Source organism: Pyrgilauda ruficollis, unplaced genomic scaffold (assembly GCF_017590135.1).
Source record: "Pyrgilauda ruficollis isolate IOZ18807 unplaced genomic scaffold, ASM1759013v1 scaffold1, whole genome shotgun sequence".
NCBI lineage: Eukaryota > Metazoa > Chordata > Aves > Passeriformes > Passeridae > Pyrgilauda > Pyrgilauda ruficollis.
This window is the reverse complement of record NW_024508100.1, coordinates 4,157,904-4,179,301: the sequence shown is the minus strand read 5'-3', so window position 1 is coordinate 4,179,301 and position 21,398 is coordinate 4,157,904. Positions and strand designations below refer to the sequence as shown.

At 43.3% G+C, this 21,398-nt stretch overlaps 1 protein-coding gene across 10 annotated transcripts; it reads right to left on the bottom strand.

Annotated features, from left to right (window-relative positions):
• Nucleotides 1–3,514: 3,514 nt before the first annotated feature.
• Nucleotides 3,515–19,981, bottom strand: RNF4 (ring finger protein 4). 10 transcript variants are annotated; one of them, XM_041467886.1, is made up of 10 exons: nt 19,909–19,981; nt 19,188–19,233; nt 13,150–13,313; nt 12,864–12,998; nt 12,593–12,713; nt 11,779–11,858; nt 10,510–10,519; nt 9,230–9,395; nt 6,580–6,628; nt 3,515–6,236 (listed from the first exon to the last, which is right to left on the bottom strand). In XM_041467886.1, exons 3-10 carry the CDS (start codon nt 13,156–13,158, stop codon nt 6,087–6,089), a joined length of 720 nt encoding a protein of 239 aa, XP_041323820.1. In that variant the 5' UTR covers nt 13,159–13,313; nt 19,188–19,233; nt 19,909–19,981; the 3' UTR covers nt 3,515–6,086. The 10 variants fall into 10 exon arrangements, with proteins under 10 accessions (XP_041323820.1, XP_041323905.1, XP_041323738.1 ...); XM_041467971.1 differs by having other exon boundaries at nt 19,108–19,233; nt 19,816–19,942; XM_041467804.1 differs by having other exon boundaries at nt 19,816–19,942.
• Nucleotides 19,982–21,398: the final 1,417 nt, after the last annotated feature.

Genomic DNA, 21,398 nt, shown 5'->3' with positions numbered 1-21,398 from the left:
TGCAAATGCTCATCTAGACACATCTCTGTGACCATTAATCCCTTGACCTTTGTTACCTCTGCATTAACTCAATATCATAACCTGGTTTTTTTTCTGTGTAAGACTTCTAATGCTAATATCTTCTTCATGAAATATGAGAGAGGAAACAGGATTACAAATAAGCAGTTCTCCATTCCTAATGTATCTGCTTTTAACTGCTTATCTAAAACTTCAAGGTAACATCTACTACGGAAAATAAAAATATACAAAGTGTGAATCTACAGTCTGTGGGTAGCAGAGTTAAAAGGGGAAGTAAGGCCTTCAGGTTTACATGGCTGATGTAATCAAGGGCGTTACTGAGTGAAAGATGTGGCAACCCATCAAAATACTTTTGAAATGGTCTTTGAGACCTCCATCCCATTCCCAACAAATCCAGTACATATCACATCACATCACCTCTGCAGTCATCCTGCACCACTGACCTGCGTGGGACCCCTCTCTGAAGGGACACATCAGACTCTTGGACACAGCACCAGCAACTCTCCTTGACAGAGATGGCAATGCTCTCCTCTGGTGTTGGTGTTAGGTTTCTTTCCTTTTGTTCCTTTTTACTTATAGATTTTTTCCCCATAACTTGCTAGGAAACACTAACAAGTGGGCACTTAAAAAAACCACAAGAAGTGGCCAAGCTCAGGGGAGGAGGGCATCTGGCTGCACTTCTCTCACCTGGGAGCTTCTCTCCGAGGGGCAGAGATGCCACGAGGATTGGGCAGGTAAAAGATGGTGCTGGGGCAGCTGCAGGCTCGCTCCCGCTCTCTCTCGGTCGGAGCTGCTGCCCAGGAAGGGAATTCGCTGCTGCTGCTGCCCGAGCCCAGCCCGGAGCTGCTGCTTCTGCTGTGGGGTGAGGCTCTGCTCGTGAGAGCAGCCACGGAACGGGGACCCCATGAACACCCACCTCACTGACAGAGGGACCTGTCCCTGCCTGCTCGGGTGCCACTGACCCTGAGCTCGCCTCTCTGCGCTGCTGAGGAGCTGGCTCGCTGCTGTCCTGCCCCCGCTGTCTCTTCAGCACTGCTCTGAGCTTTCACTGCACTGTAGTCCCGCACCTCCCGCCTGCTGAGATGTCCTGCCAGCCCAGCTTGCTGCTTTCCAGAGTCCTGCTGGGGCACCGGGATCGGCCGCCCCGGGGTTTGTGGAGCAAAGCCTCTCCTCCACCCCTTCCCCTCTCAGCTGGGCCGCCATTGCCTGAGCCCGCGGCACGGCGCCCCCTGCAGGCGCGGGGGAGTCACCGCACGCGCCCTGCCCCCCGGGAGCAGCAGCGCCCCTGCCGGCCGTGCCCGGAACTGCAGCGCAGGGGAAGCGCCTGCGGCCGGAGGCGGGAGCGCGCTCCCGGCTCTGCTCGGGGCTAACGCCAGAGCTGTTGGTGTTTGCTTTATTTTACACACTAGTGAAGAACTGCTGTTCCTATTCTCAAATCTTTGCCTGAGAGCCCCTTGATTTCAAAATTATAATAATTCATAGGGAGGGGTTTACATTTTTCATTCAAGGGAGGCTCCTGCCTTCCTTAGCAGACGCGTGTCTTTCAAACCAAGACAGATTTTGGTGCCTACCATACGGCACGATGGCATCGAGAGAAAAAGGGTGAAAAGGAATAACGGTTCTTGAGCAACCTAATTTTTGTGTGCTGGATATAGAAACCTCGTTATGTGGTGGTGGCAGCAGCGGGAGGGAAGACCCAGACCAGATATTCCTGTTCCTTTTACCTTCCCAGAACTCTCAAAGAAAAACGGTAGGAGGATTTAGCATTACGGAAAGAATATGAAGCAGCTCTAAATAATCTCACTGTTCGCAGGCCCTAAGTCAACTGTAGAAACCACAATGAATTTGGTCTTTAGATGAAACACAAACAACCAAGTTGGATTTGACATTATCAAGCAACATTGACATAAAAAAGACAAAGTATTTGAAGATTAAACATCCTCAGAAGCCCAAGAGCTCAACTGCATGCTCTTGACCTAGAGAATAGATTCTTACAGAACATATGAAATAGATTTTAACAGAACATATGAAATAAACATTCACTGCCAGTAAGTGTAGATTAGACACAATGCAAGGACACATCTCTACAGTTAACAAAACTTCATAGATAGCATCATGTCACCTGTCAGCATAGCCCCAGACTTGTGTCACCATCCTAATCCAAATGGAGGTTTGAGCTCTGCAACCAGAATGCAGCTACGGCCCTGCTGCCATGCTCCAACACTTACCCTTGGCAATTCCCCTTTGCTGTCTGCTCACACACAAAAAGCTGCAAACACATCTGTACACTTTACTCTCTAGTTCCAATTTCTAGTGTGTGATGTTCCTGCACTGGTCCCCAGTCCATAGCCATGGTCTCCTCTCCATCACACAGGAAGAGCCTCCCAGTCTCAGCCTTCACTTCAGACTCTGCAGCACTGCAAACATTACCCAGATGACATGTTCAGCCCAGCCACTGGAGCATGGTTCATACCTAGCTCCTTAGACCAGGGCTGCTATGCCCTGAACCTGGTTTTCTACCTGGTTTGTTTCATATCCACCCCTTCTGCTTTCCAAAATTGTAATATGGAATCAAACCCCAAGTGAGAAGATCTTTCTGCAGTTGCTGCATGCTTCATCCACCCAAAGTGCCAAATCTGGCTGCAAATCAGAGAGCAGATCTGGTGGATCCAATATTCCACCAGAAGCAGATCAAGGGCTTAACTGAAGTGGTAAGGACTCCCCATAACAACAGCCTTCCTGTCCACACAGCCCTCTGTCTAAAACACCTGACAGCTGTTGAACAGCAGGTTACATTAGTACATTATTGCAAGGTTGTCACTTTAATCCTGACTTGTAAAAAAAAAAAAAAGATCCATTATTACAGCATGTGGTGTAATAAGGCAAAGATAGTACAGCAGAAAGCAAAAAAGTTATAAGCTTATTTTAGGATGAAAACAAAAGTGTGATGAAATAACAAATTACTCATCAGCATTTGGAAGGGCAGCTACTCCATATGCGTACAATATAAAGAGTAAAAAAGAACAAAATACAATAAAAGCAACTAAGAGGGATAAGCCAAGACCTTCAGGAAACATCATCTCTTTAGTTTCTTTGGAGAAAAAAAATCAAGTTAGCCTTATTGTGACTTTGAAACTGCCCTGTGCCCAGTCCTCTCCTCAGCATTTCTCCTCACCCTCTCTGCAGCGGCTGCTTCACGTCCAGCCGGGAAAGGGACCCCCAGGGCGGTGGCCCAACACCCTCCCACCCTCTTCACTGCTCTCTCCGGCACTGGCTACCAGGCTCCCGCCACGCACACGCCCAGCCCTGCATCACCCCACTGTCCCCATCCCGAGCAGGACTTCACCCTCTCGTCCCCAAATCCCTCCTGCCCCGGGTGGTGCCTTTCTCCTTTGCCCACACAACCCCCACTGGTGCCAGCATCTGAAAGATTTTGGCCTCCAGGATGATTTCCCCCCCAGATCAATGACTCCAGCACAATGAAAAGAAGAAGCACTTGTGATTGATCAATCATTTTATTTTCACCTGTTAAGAGAACCCTCTGCCTACCAGCAGAGTTCAACATAGATGAGCAGACAGACTTGAATACAATTAAATACAGGAAAAATTGAACTATATACAACAAGACAGACATCTACTTAATATAAAGATTTTTCATTTTCTATGAGTTCTTGTCAATGTGAAATATTGCTGGAACTGAAACATATCAGACTTTTTTTCCCTTGAAGAAAAAAGCATGTAATGAATTTCCAATTTTTTTCCCATGTACTGAGACATAATATCCTTTTTGAGATGCACAAAATTTGTGGCACTTCACAGGGTACACAAAAGCTAAAAACTCTGTTATAGTTTATGATATCTAAATTTTGATTAGATCTATTTATGAGACACTAACTCTTAAGTGGTATTTACATGGAGGAAGTTGTGCAAAATCATTTAGGCCATGGCTAGTAGACTGTGAAAGATGCATGGTTAAGTGACTTGACTCACCCTCATCCTCAGCAGTAATCCCTTAAATCCTCTTCTGATTGCTCCTTTCACACAGCAGCCACCCCAGGAAAACCAACCATTATTTATTCTTTGTTAAGCTACTGGGACAAAGTAGCTTCTGTGATCCTTGTGGGTCTCTACAGTTTTAATGTTGGGCTGCTTCTCCTCACACAATTAATACTTTAAGCATCAACTCTCTGCTTTTTGGGACACAACTGCAGTCACTGCAGTACCCTGAGCCAGCCATAGTCCTTGCCTGTAGTTTATCTTACCCATGGGAGCACACAGGAACCACCTGTGTGTAACTCTGTAGGAGTCACCCTATTGCCACAGTACAGAAACTGCATATTCCTGCTAACAGCACTGAACCAAAGCCACTCCAAACCAGGAAACTGCATTTCTTCAGGCAGCCTTTATGTAACAAAATTACTATATTTGTATTACTATATCCAGAAACATCCTAATTAAAAAAAAAAAAAATCAACTTTACTTTGGGTTGCAAGGCAGCTTGAGACAGCTAATTTCTTTAATTAAAGGTTTCCTACAGATAAGGACAGGTTAGCAAAGACACTTGTGATACCAGCACTAACTAAACACACCCTTCATTTGTGCTGCACCAGGGCACAGAAAGGTTCTTATAATGGTTTCTATAAGCAACCAGCTTCAGAGAAGTGGCCTGGTTTAATTCTGGAGGTTCTCGTAGATGCACCTACCACAGCTGTGGATCATAAACCACTGATTTTAATCATCTTGTCTACACTGATCTTTGTATCAGCTCATCCTGGGTTCCAGATCAGCTCAGACATTTTAGCTGTAAGTTTAAAATAGACATTTAGAACTCAGTCCTGGGGAAAAAGTGACTGGATAAGAGTGCATAAACTGGTGTATTCCTGCTTTCTCAACTAGAGGAATTGTCTTTCCTAGGAGATATATCTGACTTCTTTTTTAAAACTGCATTAAAAAAAAAAAAAACTGGACAACCCTCAGGGCAAAGGGACATTAAACTTTTCTCTAACTGGCTGTGAACATTGCTACAAAATATTTTTTAAAGCCTTCACTCAAAAATGGCAGTACAGTTATTTAATTTTCAGTCCTATTCACCAGGCTACATACAGTCAGGTGTCAGTGTAACAACCAGTGAGAACAGCAAAGAAAACACACTGAACTTAAAGCATTACACTGGAAACAGCTGATACAGTAAGAAGATCTGTAGACAGTTTGGTATTCAGCATACAAATGACTTTGCTTCTTTGCTTTCATCACTAGGAAGCCTAGAGAAGACTGCATTATTGATAGTTATTAGGAGAGAGTGTTACAGCACAAGCAAACCCAAGAGACCATCTCATCATGTGAGAAAATAAACTCAGTGTTGGGATTAAAATACAGGAATTCTTGGCAGCTGAAACAATCAAGGAATTATTTTCATACTGTACATGCTGCAATGTGTCTATGTACTTGGGATCTCATGGAGTTCATAAAAACATCTGCATGTTCACATCTGCTGCTCAAAACACTTGACTGCTGGTTAACAGCAGGTTACTTTATTGCATAACCCTTGTTGTCAATTTAAGACTGATTTATGAAAAAACCACCCTTCAGTACAGTATTCACCCTACTTGGGCAAAGACTATATGCAAGAAAGCAAGAGTCATGAGCTTCTTACAGGATGAAAGAAAGATGTAATGAAATTTTGAATTGCTAATCTGTCTTCTGAAAGGAAACTATTCCATACCTGTATGTGAAGGTACGAATAATTAATAGAGTAAGAAAAAACAAAATATTCACACTCCCTCATTTAAGCATTAAAAAAAGTAGAAGGAAATGGATTAACTGCTTCCTTCCTGGTCTAGGTTGCTGATCTAGTTTAGACAGTCATCGATGTAGCATGATAACCAGGAACATAACAAGAAGCAACTTGGACCATAAAAAAGCTGTCTAGATACGTTCAAGTTGGTCTTCAAAAAAACCAAATTTATTTGGATTTGTTCACAACCTGCTGCTCTTTAAATCTTCAGAGCACTGAAAATATAACATTTCCCCCAAAATCCAGTTGAGTCTGTCCTGAGAAATAAAAGTACTCATATATAAATGGGATGATACTGTCTGTGAGTGAGTTTCTTCCTGCAGGTTGGGCAAGAGTTGGCATTCCTAAGAGAATCACGGAGGCACTGACTGCAGAAGACATGGCCACATTTTGTTGACACAATCAGTCGTCCACTTTGCACAATCTGGAAGAAAAAAAACCACAACAGGCATTAGAAGTAAAGAATGCAACTTTGCTTTTCTACTGCCATCACACAAACAGGACTTAGAACATCTGGAATTATCCTTTTCTCTTAGACTAGTAAGGAACTTGAACATCTTTCAGTGCCATCCTGCCAAGGGTTCCCCCCTCTACCCCCACCACCAAGAAGTGACTTAGACTGACAAACTATGAGCTCCAAGGCAAGCTCTGTACTTCAAGCCAGATCTCTGTAACATCCCACACCAGCCAAGTGAGTAGTACACTCCCCCCTCTGCCCCTTTCTCCCTCACACAGCATATAAAGGATGACAGCACGTGTGTCCTTACCTCTGAGTAGACATCCATGCAAATTGGACAGCTAACAGTACCAGACGGCCTTGTGGTACAGAGAACAGAAAAAGAAAGAAGATGCAGCATTAATTTCACTGCACATCAAGGGTTACCCACATACAAAATGTCATGTCACCATCTGGGTGCACCATGATGCATTTCTTTCCAAGATGCCTGTGTACCTTTAACTCCTCAGTTTGTGGCATGTAATAACAAGATTGGGTCTCTCTGTCCTAAAGGAAATGTTTTCTCTAGGGGGAAGATGCACTCAGTCACCCTGGTCTAGCACAAGAACTCACAGCAGTCTCTTGCTCTGTTCAGCACTAATTTCTAGCAGGCCATCAATGACAGCTCTGTAACAAAAGCACAGAGCTGTGCTTGGAAACGAGTCATTCTAGAAAGGGAAGAGGCTGTCAGAAGTTCAAAAATCCCCTGCTCGAATTTAGCAACAGCCCAGTAACATAGGCACTCCAAGAACTCCTCCTTATAAAATGTAGGTCAGGAACACACTGACACGAGGAAATACTCAACCCCAAATTTCCAGTCCCAAGGCAGAAAGACTGACGCCATGTCTGTTAGCAAGCTGTGGTTACAGATGAGCCTCTGCTGCCTTCAGCCTCCAGGACAGCAGTACTGCACACACACTTAGCAACAGACAGCCTGGCTGCCTAGGGAACATGGCCCAGCCCAAGGGCTGAATAACATCAGCTAGCAGAAACAACAAGAGCTTCCTGACGCTTTTCTTTACAAACTAATCTCTAGTTTAAACCTTCAGAGCTCTTTACCTAAACATCTGGCTTTCTTATGTCACTGCCCATGCTGAACCACAGTTTGTAATTTATAAATCAAACAGGCATAGAAAGCATGAGATGGTTGTTATCCTGTTATATTCAATTCAAGCAAGAAGGACTACTAACATCTACCCCTAGTTTCACCCACAGAATTTAACTCCACTAATTCTCCCTTTTTTACTCCTCAAATTCTTGAGGCACCAGGTATAACACTTCAGTAACAAATTCCAATTGATGATAATCTTAGAAGGATGAAGAGTCCAACACTATAGATGGCTCTGGCAATCCCCAGCACCAGGAAGGACCCTTTTGTCAATGTTAAATGCTGCAGCACTGAGTTCTTTCAGCCTTACCTATACAGACCAGGAAAGGGCAAATCATTAACAGAGGAGGCTGAAGGAATTAACTATTACTTTTTTATAATATCCAATTAGTGGTATTTGTTCTCTGAAGTACTTAACAACCAACATTTAAACATTTACAACTCCATTGGCAAAGCACATTATGGATTAGAATAACATACGACTTTTTGGTGGCATATTTATGACCTGGCACCCAAAAGCTACATATTCAAGTTCTCTCCTACACTGCCTTTCAGTAATCCAAAAGGCTCAAAGCACATCAGCTTAATTTAACCCTGTATTTCCCCTGCTCCCCACAAAAAAAAACAAAACCCACTTTAAAATAAACTTATACTATAATTCTTATGTCCTTCTGATGCCCTGGGGAGGATACCTAGAAGAGAGGCTAGACACAGTTGAAACAATAAAGTGGGTATTTATTAAAAGGCCTTCAAAGGATACACCTTGGGCAGTATGAAGCCTCACAGAGGCCACATCCAAGATGGACAACAGTCACGAGATTTTCAGCTGGATATAAGTTTGGTCTATTTGCATATCAGAGGTTAAATGTCCAATTATAGTTTCAGGTAATGAAGTCACATTCCCCCAGTTTGCTTCCCTCCCCAATTAATTTTTGTTTACACTTTCCAGGGCCTGAGCAAATGGTGTGACCTTGGTTCTCAGGCCCAGAGGGATTGTTTAGTGTAATCAAAATGGGAAGAAAGCTAACTAGCATTCTATATAGAGCTCAGAAATATACAGAATGCAGTACAGAATCTGAAATATATAAAAGCTAAAAACTTAGGGCATCACTTCAACTTGCCTAGTCACATAGACACCAGATTTCATTTCCTCAGCTTAACACATTGCAGCAGGATTTACTCTTTCTCTGCAGAATGGGGTCTTTACTGACTCAAACAGCAAGATTCCCATCCCACATGCAAACATATCAGGACTCCATGACATCCATGGGACAGAACAAGAATTGACCATAAGGGCATGACCTCCAGGATCACCTTGCAAGTATACCTTGGGAAGCACAGTGGCTGCTTTGAGAAAGGCAGCACCTGGCAGAGTATGTAAAAAAAGCAGGGAAAGCATAAGTGTTTTTACTGGAATTTGCCAGTCTGCTGCCTGCCAGTCTCGTGATACCAAACCTCATGGACACCAACAGAAGTATTTTATATATAACATAACTACTGGAGCTTTGTAGGAAAAGGAAATGCAATACATTATGAACTCTAGCCTGCGACTATTTCCCACTTCCTTGCCATACCCCACACTCATCTTTAAGGCTGTATACAAAGCTGCAGATCTGTTTTGGGCTGGCTTTTCATGCTAAAGTGAAAATGGTATCATTTGACTATCATGCAACGTGGGATGTCATACTCATTAAAAGATGAAACCGAGAAAGTGAAGCTTCAAAGGAAGTCAGGTGATGACAAACACAACTCAGTCCTGACTGTCTCAAAAGCAGCACAACTCCATCTTTGGTAGCTCATGAGGTATACGTACTTTGAACTTGCAGTTTCCTCTTCCAGCGGTCCCAGCTCTCGAGATGCTTTATCAGCCACATACACATCATTATCTCTTGTTTCATCTTCATCATCACTACTCAGTACACAGCTGTCTGCCTGTCGCTGGCTTCTTAGTCTCAGATTTCTCCTTTGTCGTTGGTTCTCTGTAATTTCATTTTGTTAAGTTAGCTATTTTATTATCTCTCTCCCTGGAACTACCCTTGAAATGCAAGACTAGACCATATTCAGCTGGGTTAAAAGCAACCTTAAACTAGTTTCCAAATATTAAGGCTGAACATGTTCAGACATTGTGAATATTCTGCTACAAATAATTTGATCTCTTCACCCTAGAAACAGCTAAAACTTAATCCTGAAGATCCTCAGTGTCACACATTCCATGTAATTATACTACCTGTGAGTTAATCTCCCCTATAAAGGGAAGACAATTCTCTCAATCCTTACTGACAGAAACTGCTACAATCCTACACTGAGGAACTGCAACAATTGCTGGGATCTGGAAGACAGAGGACTGAACACAAGTTTATCTCTGCAACTCCAGTATCCATGTAGAAATAATTAAGCTACTAAACAAAAAAATGACACAAAAAGTCACAAAATTAAAACCACTTCCTGCCTACGTGTTCAGCTACGACTTTTATTGCAGGCATTTTTCACTTACTCTTGCTTCATTCAGAGCACAGAACAGATTACACTCTAGATAAGCTGATGACTACATACTAGTACATCTCCAATAATGTAATTAGAACTACGTCTGAAAGATGTAAAAGATGAACTTCTTTAGACCTGTAACTACTTTAACACCTGAAGTAGAAAAAAAAGTTACTATTTCTCATTGTAAAACTTGAGGCATGTTAGACTAGTGCATACTATGAGCACAAATAACTTTCTTTAGTTCCTTTACTGCAATACAGGTTAAGCAAAACTTCTGACTTTTTTTTCATTCACAACCAATATTCTAGTGCTAATTAAAATGATTGTCAACTCAAGGCTAGAAGAAGTTCTGTCTTTAGAAAATAAAAAAAGTATTTAGAGCAGCTTTTGATGTATTTTATTTCAGATACTTTCTAAAAGCTCTTGATACTGACTATCAAACACAGACTGGATTCATTCTCTAAGGCACTGGCCAGATGCTTTAGCAATGTCCTTGGCTTTTTTCAGTTTTAATAAATGCTGCTCAAATTAATTGGAAAAGGCAAACAAAAAAAAAATTATTACATTTAGGAGAATTCCATTATCAATTTTAAAATGTCAACTCACCTTCAACAATCTTGCATCAATACACATGTGATGGGAGAGAAAAGAAAATACAATTAGACTTTGTATATAAGACCAGGGGTGCACAACAAAGACCAGCTAGGCACAGCAGTTCCAACAAACAAGCTAAGAATGATAGGCTATTACTCTTCTTTTGATTAGGACTATTAAAAGTAGTATATTAAATGCTTCACTGTAAACAACTATGTGGATGCTGATGGTTCTGCTCCCACTGCTCCAATGGGGTAGCAACAGAAGTAACTTATGAACCACCTGAATGCACTCCTCCCTGCTCCCCCGTTTCAGTTCCATGGTTTAGGGCTTCAGGTGATTCTTTCCCTCTCTCTCCTCAAACAGGCCAGTTCAGCACTGATGTCCATAAACACAATTTTACAGCAGCTGCTGAAGAAAAGAAACCCAACCCCCAACCCGCTCTTGGTGGAACTGGAGCAGGGTAAGTGCAAATTCTGTTGTTAAATTTGAGGCCTTTCCCTTGCAAAGGCTCAGGAATAACCCCAGCAAGAAATACTCCCTATGCTATTCCTGTTGCTTGTTTCTGCTTGGCACAGCAGCAGTGGCATCCCAAAACTGGGGGGATAAGCAACACTGTCAGCTGGATTAAAGATCAAAGACTATTCTAGCTTTCAAAAGAGCAGGAAAAAAAAAGTAAGGTGTTTTAAATACTTCTGGGAGTATTAATCTGAACTTATTTTACTTACTCTTCTTTCCCTTGGCTTTTTCTTTAAATTACTGGCCTATATGGGTATTAGAAAAAATTCTTCACCATGAGTTGACAAGCACTGCAAGGGGCTGCCCAGGGCAGCACAGTGGCATTGGCTTGAAATCACCCCTGGAGATATTTCCAGGACACACAGACGTGGTGCTTATGGACATGACTTGGTTGTGGACTTGGTGGTGCTGGGTGAATGGCTGGACTTGGATGATCTTAGAAGTTCTTTCCAATCTGAACAATTCTATGATTCTATCTTTGATACGTCTAGAAAAAAAATCAACTATCAACTACATCTCTATGTTACATTACTTATGACTGAGCTACATAAACTCCAGGTTCTGGAGCAAAAACTTATTTCATATTACCCTATCACTAAATGCAAGTACACCTCCAGAGCAGCTTCTTTGTTATCTGTAACACAGGACCTTCAGGCCCTGACAAGCCAAATCTGAACTTAAAACTTACCCTTAAAGTCAGGCAACACAGGAGAAAACTAATTTGACTGCAACATTTAGGCAAGTGTGCTATTCACTACTTACCACAATGGAATCATTGTGAGTTAGATCAACGACTACAGGATCAGAAGATTCACATGTGAGATCTACTACTTCTTCACCAGCTGAAAAACAAAGTTAGAATCAAGGTCAAAGATTGCAGAGGAGGAAAATTGCCTGCCACTGTATAACAGCCTAAGATTCAACTATCTCCTGTCCATCTTCTCTTCAGGAATGAGTCCAACATTTCACTCAAGCTTTGCCCTCAGCAATCCATAGAGAGCTTTACCAGCCCTGTCTTCAGCAAGCTGAAATGCAAAAGAGCAGCTAAGATCCTCACACAGTTGTTCTGAATGACAACAGCAACAGACAATTCATCTGACAGGAGAATGTTCATCACACAGAAATATAACATGATTCGTATACGACATAATAGTACTGTGCTGTGCATGTTCCCTTGAGGGATTGGGCACAATTAATGATAAAAAGTTTTCCTTATCGTCTTCAAACTTGGGAGTTTCAAAATTTAGTTTGCCACTGTGTAGTGGCAGCTGCTTTAACTCCCATCTTAGCTGATAGACATGCAGATGTTTGAGCAGCTCTTTTCCTGTGCCTTTCCAGGACTTTTCCTGTGCAACTCATCTATGGCAAATGCATTGTAGCTGAGTAACAAACCAAACCAGTTTTCAGCAGGCTTGTTATTTAGTCATTCCATAGTGTGTGCCACTAGGCATTTCCTAAAATCACGTTTCCCCTCTTCTCCAGTAAACAGCCTAGAAACTGGCAAAAATGCATGTTCAGCTGGACCCAAACCCTGCAGAAGCACTTTCTGTTCTTATCACTTCAAAAGAAAGCTTACCACTTTCTTCAAGTTCTATTGGCTCTGCTTCTGAAGCCATTTCAGCAGTAGAAGCCATGAGCCTGCTTCTTTTTCGAGCTTGCCTAGAATTAACTGTTCCTCCACGGCGCTTCCGTTGAGTCTAAGAGAGAGCAAAGACTTAGCATTTTCTGTGCAAGCAATATTAACATAGCCCTCAATTTTGCAACACCAATGAAAGCACACAAAGGTACAGAAAGCAGTCCTGGAATGACTGTAATAGTCATCAAAAGGTGGCATGGGTTACTCTTACCTGAATCGATTCCAGCAAGGAAAAAACCATCAGCCCAGATCCAGATCTCTTACCAGCTGCCTCACCAACAGAAACTAGTTCACAGTTTATTGGGTTTTGCTGACCTTTTGAGCATTTCTGTACTACTGCTAGCACCTAGAGTGATTAAAAATCTTTACTGAACTTACATGAAGATTCAATATACTTATGTCCCTGTGTATTAGCTACAAACTCTTAAAACAGCTTGCAGAAATACAATGGAAAACGTTTCAAGAATCAGGTTTGTGTTGAGTAGAAAAATACTTACCGTGCTCATAGTGTTTCTTGATCTAAAACCACTGACAAAGAGGTACAAACACCAAAAAAGTAATGGCAAGGAAGCTACAGCTACAATTTCCTTAGATTCTTTTAGGTAGCTCACTGATAAAAGCTCCAGGTTTCTGAAGATGAGAGGATGATGTTCTTCCAAACCTATCAAAGAGAAGAGAGAAAGTTACCTGTCTGCAATGCTTGTACTCTCCAATACCCCTGCTCCCAGATTCCCATTGCTGAGCCACCAGTTTCTGCCCAAAGCCAGAGGGGAAGGAAGTCCCCAAGTTCAGTATGTGAGCCTCAGACACCTGCAGCTGGGCCTGAAGCCTCAGTCATTCTCACCCATGAACTAAAAACCTGGAAAAATTAGTTTGACAGCAAACTACAAGAATATTAAGAAATCCCAATGACATTGAACTGAAAAGCAACTGAATGATACTCAAGGCAATGTCAGCGGGCAGGAATCAGCGGGAATTTTGTCATAAACAGCTATCTTCAGAGAATCTAAACTCCAGATGAATGGCTTTCTTCTGCAACCCATCTCCAGATTCCAACAACTGGGAGCCAAACAGCTTGAGAGGAATTTAAAGCAAGTGAAGCAGACAAATTTCAGTTTCAAAATACTTGCTGACATGCAGGAGAATATGAGTTCCCTGTAGCTGCTGTTACCTGCACATGTGCAAGCCCAGCCACCTGCCAAGGGGAGAAGTCAAGAGCATAAAGGCAGCTGTGAGTAACTGACAGGGTACTGAAGGTCCCATCTTGGAGCCTGCCTGTGGTACAGTTACCACCTGTCCAACACAGTGCGGAGCTGGGTGTGAGTGGACACGGTGGAGGGACCAGGAAAAAAACAACTATGTGTCTTGAGGGATACTCTGGTATCCCCTGTCATCTGCTCGGTGCTCAGATAGAGAGCAGAGTCCTGTAGCTTCAAGTTAGAGCTGAGAGAGAGGGGGGCAGGGGGAACTAGTGGAATTATTGTGGTGCCTCTGTTCAAAAACAGAGATAAGTGTCTGGGTTTCTCCCAGCTTTCTTGAGAGAGAGAGAGATTGAGAGATAGAGAGAGAGAGGGAGAGACAGAGAGACGGAGTTGTTCCTTGTTTTTTTAGCTAGCTTCTTGTTCTTTAGCTGAGGCAGTAAGCTTTTTCCTGGGACTGTGGCTTCTTCTGGAACTGTTCAGCTTTTCTCCAGTCTGAAACACTAGAACATCGACCCGGGGTCCCCGCTGCCAAGCCACACCTACAGAAAGGACTCTGAATCTCCCATCTCTTCAGAGCAGTGAGAGGTTTTATTATTTAACATTATTCACTCCTTTTTTCATGCCTGTGAGCAATCTGATTGTTAAATAAACAGGGTGTTTTTTTCACTTTCTCCAAGGGAATTCCTTTTGAACCTGTGGGAACCTGTGGGGGAGGGGCTGCTAAAACCAGCCTTCTATTAGAGGAGACAGACTTTCTGGATGTTTCTTCCTAAATTTGTCCAAAACTGGGACACTATGCTAAACAAGAACTGCTGAACTGTCTCTGGAGCAGACTGATTTTTGCCACAAAGACCAGCACACACTCTGTAGCCTACACCCAGATGGAGAAACATGAACACACAGTGGGATGGAACAGCACTGGTAGACAATCCTAGCCTTCAATTAAAGGAAACCTGACTGATCTTTTTCCACTTCAACTTACTCAATTTCTTAAATCACTTTCTTAAGAGACTGTTAACACTGAACTGTGACATTATTAAAACAAAACATGCTTGAGAAAAATGCTTACACTCAATTTGGTGCTTATTACGAAGCCCAAAGATATATTTATGTGTAGTTTTAAGCAACACAATACAACACTCATCAATTTTCTCACATTTCATCCCCCCCCCCCCCCCCCCCCAGTTAAACCACATATGCCAGACTTAATGCCTAGTGAGTCCACAGGCACAACAGATCTAATTTTTGGAACTATTATGTGTAACACCCTCTCCCAATTTTTTTTTTTTTAGAAATCTAAACTGACATGTTCAGCTTTTCTGGTAGATAAGAAATAGTCTTATGCTATCACCTGGGATGTTGAGGACTCAGGCTACCAGAGAAGGCAGACTGATTTCAGTCTCTTGCTTCCTCAATGCAGGACTTGCCTATGCAATCATTTCCGTAACATTTTGTGTCCAGGTAACAAGAATTCTCTTTTAACACCTCATCCCACTGTTCTTAAGGTCTTCATTTAATTTCACTTATTAAGAAAGAAAGCTTCTCTGTGAGCCTTATCAACATTCTTGGGAAGATTCTATTTTACCCACTTTACTGAGTTTCTGGGATAGGAGACAAGAACTTTTAAAACCAGACCATGACTAATGCTGCAATCATACAAAAACCCAACCAAAGAAAAACCAGAAAAACAGCGAGTCTGTTCTGTGAGCACATTTTCTAGGTTCTGTACAAGCTCCTAGTTCAATAGTACTATTATTCATGGATCTGGAGGTTTTAGGAGACCAGGGGAAGAGAGAGGGGAAGGAGGAGACACAGCACAAGGGATGAGGGATGGAGGCAAGGGAGAGAACCATCCCTAAACCTTACACATCTGCTCTTTCAAAATAATTGCTTCAAGACAAGTTACCATCTTCATTGACCAGCTACAAATGAAATTTAAAATTACTTAGGTAAACCAGTTTTCTGCACACAGCAAGACGATGAACAAGAGTGAGCAACACATGAGGTATATTAAGTTAAGCCTTTAGATAATTTGTAAGTTTTATTTCATCAAGAAAGCCAAGACAAGTTTTCCTCAATTCTTTTCAGATATCGAATTGGAAAAAATACCTGGATATTAAAAAGGCAGGAAATGTTAGTTGGTGCACACACTTAAGAAATATAAGGAAATGAACTTTATATAAGCTTATTTTAAATTACAAGTTGTCAGAACTGTTTTTAAATAGAATCTTTCAGAACAACAACACTGACATATCTGCACTGCTGCAAGACAGCAAAAAATAAGCCTATTGTATTCATCAGGCAGCAAGGGGTTGAATGTAAAATACCCAGAAGGTTTCGCAAGACCTGGTGCTTTTCAGACTTAATACTGAATACAAACCAGTGCAATGGGCTGTTAACCAAGTATATTTAGAAAGGTTAAAAATATTGTGGGGAACACCTGTGATGACTCCTAACAAAAACTTGCACAGATTCCCTTTGGCTATGAGCGGCTTAAATGCCAGAGAAGAGCTGTAACAGAAGAAAAAATGAAGCCAACCAACCAGCTTAAAGTTATGGTGAAAACTGAAGTAACACACAACAGAAGACATGTAAAGACCATCCTATCCACTTTAAATATTCACAAGCTTCTTTATCCAGACACAAAAAACCAGATTATTTACAAGATTACTGTAATGTTTGTGAACACAGGATTACTGTGAAATGTCTCAGAGGATCTCATGTCAACCCTCAATTGCAGTGGAGGACAGAACCACCTCTTGACATAAGTGACAGAGCACACTGCTGCTATTTGAATGGTTTAATTTTCAGAATCTTAGAACACTGACAACTGGGTTTCTTTATAATTAATGCAGAGAGTACATATAAGGCACACATGTTCCAGCTGCCAATGGCTCAATACCTCTTCAGAAGCTGCTTCTGAAGAATTAAGTTGAGAATAGACAGCCACAGGGAAGCTCATCACTGTAAAACTACATCAAATCATCACAGGTAGGTTGATCAGTATCAACATGGCTCAGTATCAACATCTCAGGAGAGCGCTTTTACTAAGAAAATCAGACTGCTGGAATTTATTAAGACTATGGAAGGAGACTTACAATCCAGTAACATTTTTGGTTTTTAAGAACAAGCCTTTTCTGGGGGCTATAGATTTCCACATGTTATTGGCTTACTTGGGAAACCTCACTGAGCATCAAGTGCCCAAACATTCTGAAAACAAAGCAGAGTTCACTTTCTTAAATACACCACAGATCAAGTTTAGTAATGTACAGGAACAGGGTGGACACACTGCACGTTAAAGAGGTACACTCATCTGGAAGAACTCCTTAAAAATCTTCAAAACTGCAGGACCACCTAACTTAATAGCACAGTTTGTTACACAGGACTGGACAGGCCAAGTTAATGATAAAGCCTGTAACACCCTTCTTCCAGCAGTCACTATGAAACCCACTCAGCACCAAGACTCCCGGGAGTTGTTAATACAAAGAATTACTGCAGCAACGTCCCTCCTCAATCCACAGACATCCAGAGACCTCACTCAGAGCTTTAGCTGCAGTTATCTGTGAGACTTCTAGCAAGATGTATGCAGACATCAATTTGAAATTCTAAAATTATGACTTTTTAAGAAGTAAAAACACTTTTCTTCATGTAAAAACTTAGCAAGCCAATAAATACTTTTAACCTTTACAGACTTCCTATTGCTTCACTGCAGGACAGTACAGTACCAGAAAAGGCCACTCCCCTTCCTGTCATATGCAGAGTTCTGCACATGCAGTTATTGTTCCTAAACAGTGCTGATCTCAGAACAAGTAACATTTCAAAGACTACAAGTACCAACTTTTCTCTGTACTTCAGAAAAAAGGTCAAGCTATTTAAATTAAGAATGTTTACACTAGGAGTGGTAACTACTGCTATTCATCATTTAAGTCGCTTGTTTTTTCCTCTACAAAAAAGTCAACATTTTCACCGAGTTCAAGCTGAGCTAATTAAACGTGTTTGAATTACCACTCAAAACAATTGATTCTCTAGAATACTGAAAACTTTTCTGGCACCACTCTGAAAATGAACATTGGTCTCCCACGTGAATGGAGGCAAATTGTCTGAAGCAAGAGATAGACATTTTCCCTGTCTCACTAACACAAGCAAGACTTAAGTTCATATTTATCCTAAACATGACAAATACACTGAAGTACCTACTTAAAGAAACCAATAATGTCAATCCCAACATTGGGAATGTGCAAGGCACAGCTGACAAACACCATTACATGTTGAATTTGTCAAAATGGAATATCCAAATGATGCCTTACATTTTAGATTTATATTTTTCAGATCCTGTACTGGATTAGAGTTTAACTCTGAACTTTCATATAGAGTGTTAGTAAGCTCTCATCACAGTTGGGTCAGACAAACCAATCCTTCCAGGCCTGAAAACCAAGGTCATCATCACAACCTCAGCCCCAAAAAGTATAAACAAAAGTAAATTGGGGGGAAGTAAACTGGGGGAATGTCACTTCATTACCTGAAGTTGTAACTGCACAATTAACCCGTGATATGCAAATAGACCAAAGCTATATCTGCCCGAAAAACTCGTGACTGTTGTCCATCTTGCTTGTAGCCTCTGCGAGGCTCTTGCACTGCCCAAGGTGTATCTGTTAAAAGCTTCCAATAAATACCCACTTTATTCTCCAGCTCTGCCTAGCCTCTGCTCTCAGTAGCCACTCCAAGGCATCACCATGCCTTGAAGACTTTGCTTCTCATTTCTACTCCAGATGTTTTTTTGCACCCCTAACACCAGGAAACACTGCATCAAAGATGTATCTGCATAATGACATTTTTGTCCTCAGAATACACACACATCAGGCACAAAGTGCTAGTCTCAGGGTTTTTTTTTTTACCATGGAGAACACTAATTTTCCACTCTTTTAAACCTTTCTATCCTGTATTTCCAGTGCTTTTAAAGATGCTCTCATTTTCTCAAACTTCAGTGAAAAAAGAAACTGAGTCTCTGTTACCCAAATTAGGTAAAACGTTCCCATACTGAGAGACCTTGGTGAGAGGCACCATAAAAAGAGTAAAGATGAGAGATAACTAGCTTATAAACAGAAATATACCAGTCTGCCTGCTTTAAGCAGGCAGTTACACCTACAGACAAACATGACATGTTCATGAATAACCTAAAAAAACCCCAACAGTTCCAAAAACAAGCAAGAAATCCCCCAAACCCACCCACAGAACAAAACAACACGCTTGAACCTTTCCATCAGCCGTATGTCCTACTCCAGACACAGCAAAGAAAATGGATACAGGCCAGAAGTAAAGCTCATTGCTCTTACTTGCACAAGTTTCTCCGAGAGACGCCACAACTCACTTTCAATAATCCTAAAACCAGAATAAACAACAACAACAACAAAAAAATTAGTTGCGTCTTTCCACATCCTGGAATAAAGCGCAGGTGCGGGCTGAGGTAGCCGAAGAACATTCCCCCCACTCCTGCTGTCATACAAAATGGGAGGGCAGAGCGACAACTTCATGCAGCTACATCCAGCGAGCCCCGGCCGTTCCACCGGAGAAAAACAGACCCTTCCCGGGAGGACGGGGCAGCACGGGCGACAGCCCGGCCGTGCCCGCAGCTCGGCGATGCGGCCGCCCGCCGGGCAGGGCAGGGCAGAAGCGGCGGGGCCGCCCCGCGAACCGGGCGGCGGAGCCGGCCCCGGAGCACCCGGCCGGGCCGGGGAGGGCGGACCCGCCACGCGGCTCTCGGCGGGGCTGCGGGGGAGCACCTCGGACAGGGCCGCACCCGAGGAAGGGGCTCGGGCACCGTCCTCAGGCCGGAGCGGGGCCGGCGCCGGCCCAGCCCCGCGCACCGGCAGGAACGGCCGCATCTCCTCCGCTCCCCCCACTGCGACCGGGAACGGCAGCTTCCCTTTCCGCTTCCCCTTCCCTTGCCGTCCTCTCCCTCACCTGACGCCCAGGACCGCCGGGCAAGCGGGAGGGACGGACCCAGCAGCGCCGCTCCCCCCAACCCCGGCCGAGCCCCCGGCCCGCCGCGCTCACCTCAGAGCCGGCCGGCAGCGGCCCACGGCAGCGCCCGCCCCCGCGCGCTTACCATTGGCTGAGCTGGACCCTGCGCTCGCGGAGTGGCTGACACGCACCTCAATCAGACAGCGGTTAGATGGGCGGCCCCACCTCCTCTTCTGCCGCGGGGCGTGCTGGGAGTTGTAGTTCTATGCGGGCGTGAGGCCTAAGCGGGGTAGTTGAGGCCCGCTGAATTTTGTCGTCATCTCTCGAGAAAGGTCTCCTGATCCTCGGGTTAGTTCGGTCCTGACAGAGCCTGAAAGGGTGGCCGAAGCCAGACTGTGCTTTTGCTGAGTTCTCCAGAGCTGTTGTATCTGGAGGTGGAGTGTAAGACCATGGCCATATCCAGTCTTTCCTTAAACACCCCCAGGGATAGTGACTCCACCACTTCCCTGGACAGTCCATTCCACTATCAGATCACCCTTACTGTGAAGAAATTATTTTTCTCAGTGTATTTCCAAAAGACTGAGCAAAATTCATTAGAGCCATCAGTGTGGGAGATAGTTACTGTTACCCATGGGATAATTACTCCAGATCCAATGTCTAACTCATAAACACCTGCAGAGGTGTTTCAAGGTTCTCATCTCACTATCAAAAAGGGTTTTCTCCAACAGTTTTACCTTAGCACAATAAGCAGCTGTCCTTCTCTGGATTCACTGCCCTATGCCTGACAATTTGGCTGTTTATACATGAACTGGTAGCTTCCCCTAGTGACTTGTCTTCCCTTCTCCTCCTCTGGGAGAGGAGTGCTGGAGATTTGTGCTAGGTATTTTTTCCCTGCCCTCCCAACATAACCATCTCTGTGTCTTTAAGTTCATTTAAATAATAAAACCTTTGTTCTCTAGGGCAGTTTGGATTGCCTGGCATGGCAGTCACTGAGTGTGAGCTTTCCCTTGTTCCTGAGGCTGATGTGGAAGAGGGAGCCAAATGCCACTAGCAGTGACTGTGGTAGCTGAGTGGGGAGCACCCTGTGTCCAGTGCCTGTCACATGGCAAAACCCCTTGGTCTTCCTCAGGTAATCTGGGCTCTTACACCTCCTTACACTGCAGTGGCATGTGAAGGCTTCTGTGGTCTGGCTGTTTGTGCTGAAATGAGAGATCTCTGAATGTGCAGCTTCCAGCACTGTAAATGTTTCCTTATGAGTCTGTCACTACAATCAGTCAGGTGCAACCTCTGATTTTATTACTCTGTTTTGATGGATGATTTCAGAGTCAGCCTTGTTCACTCAGGCTCCTCTTCTTGGCTGCAAATGGTGTACCAAATGTGTAAATGAGTGAATCATGAATTATTCATCCACCTGTGTTTCCGTGAAGCCAGTGTAGAGGCTTTCTCCTTCAGCTATCTGTGTGAGGCTGCAGCAGGTGGTGGATGGTCCCTGCCACAAGTCTCAATGAGCTGTGTACCTTCACAGCTCACCTGGCTCCAGTGCCATTGCAGCTGCTTTTGTAACACGAGGCTAACAAGTCCCA

Excerpts from the sequence above, each read along its gene's own strand:
- RNF4 (XM_041467637.1), bottom strand. The coding sequence starts at position 19,289 with ATGTGGAAAGACGCAACTAATTTTTTTGTTGTTGTTGTTGTTTATTCT. Across the intron at positions 12,999-13,149 it reads CAAGAAACACTATGAGCACG|GTGCTAGCAGTAGTACAGAA; the intron begins GTAAGTATTTTT and ends TAATCACTCTAG. Across the intron at positions 6,237-6,579 it reads GCATGGATGTCTACTCAGAG|ATTGTGCAAAGTGGACGACT; the intron begins GTAAGGACACAC and ends TTTTTCTTCCAG.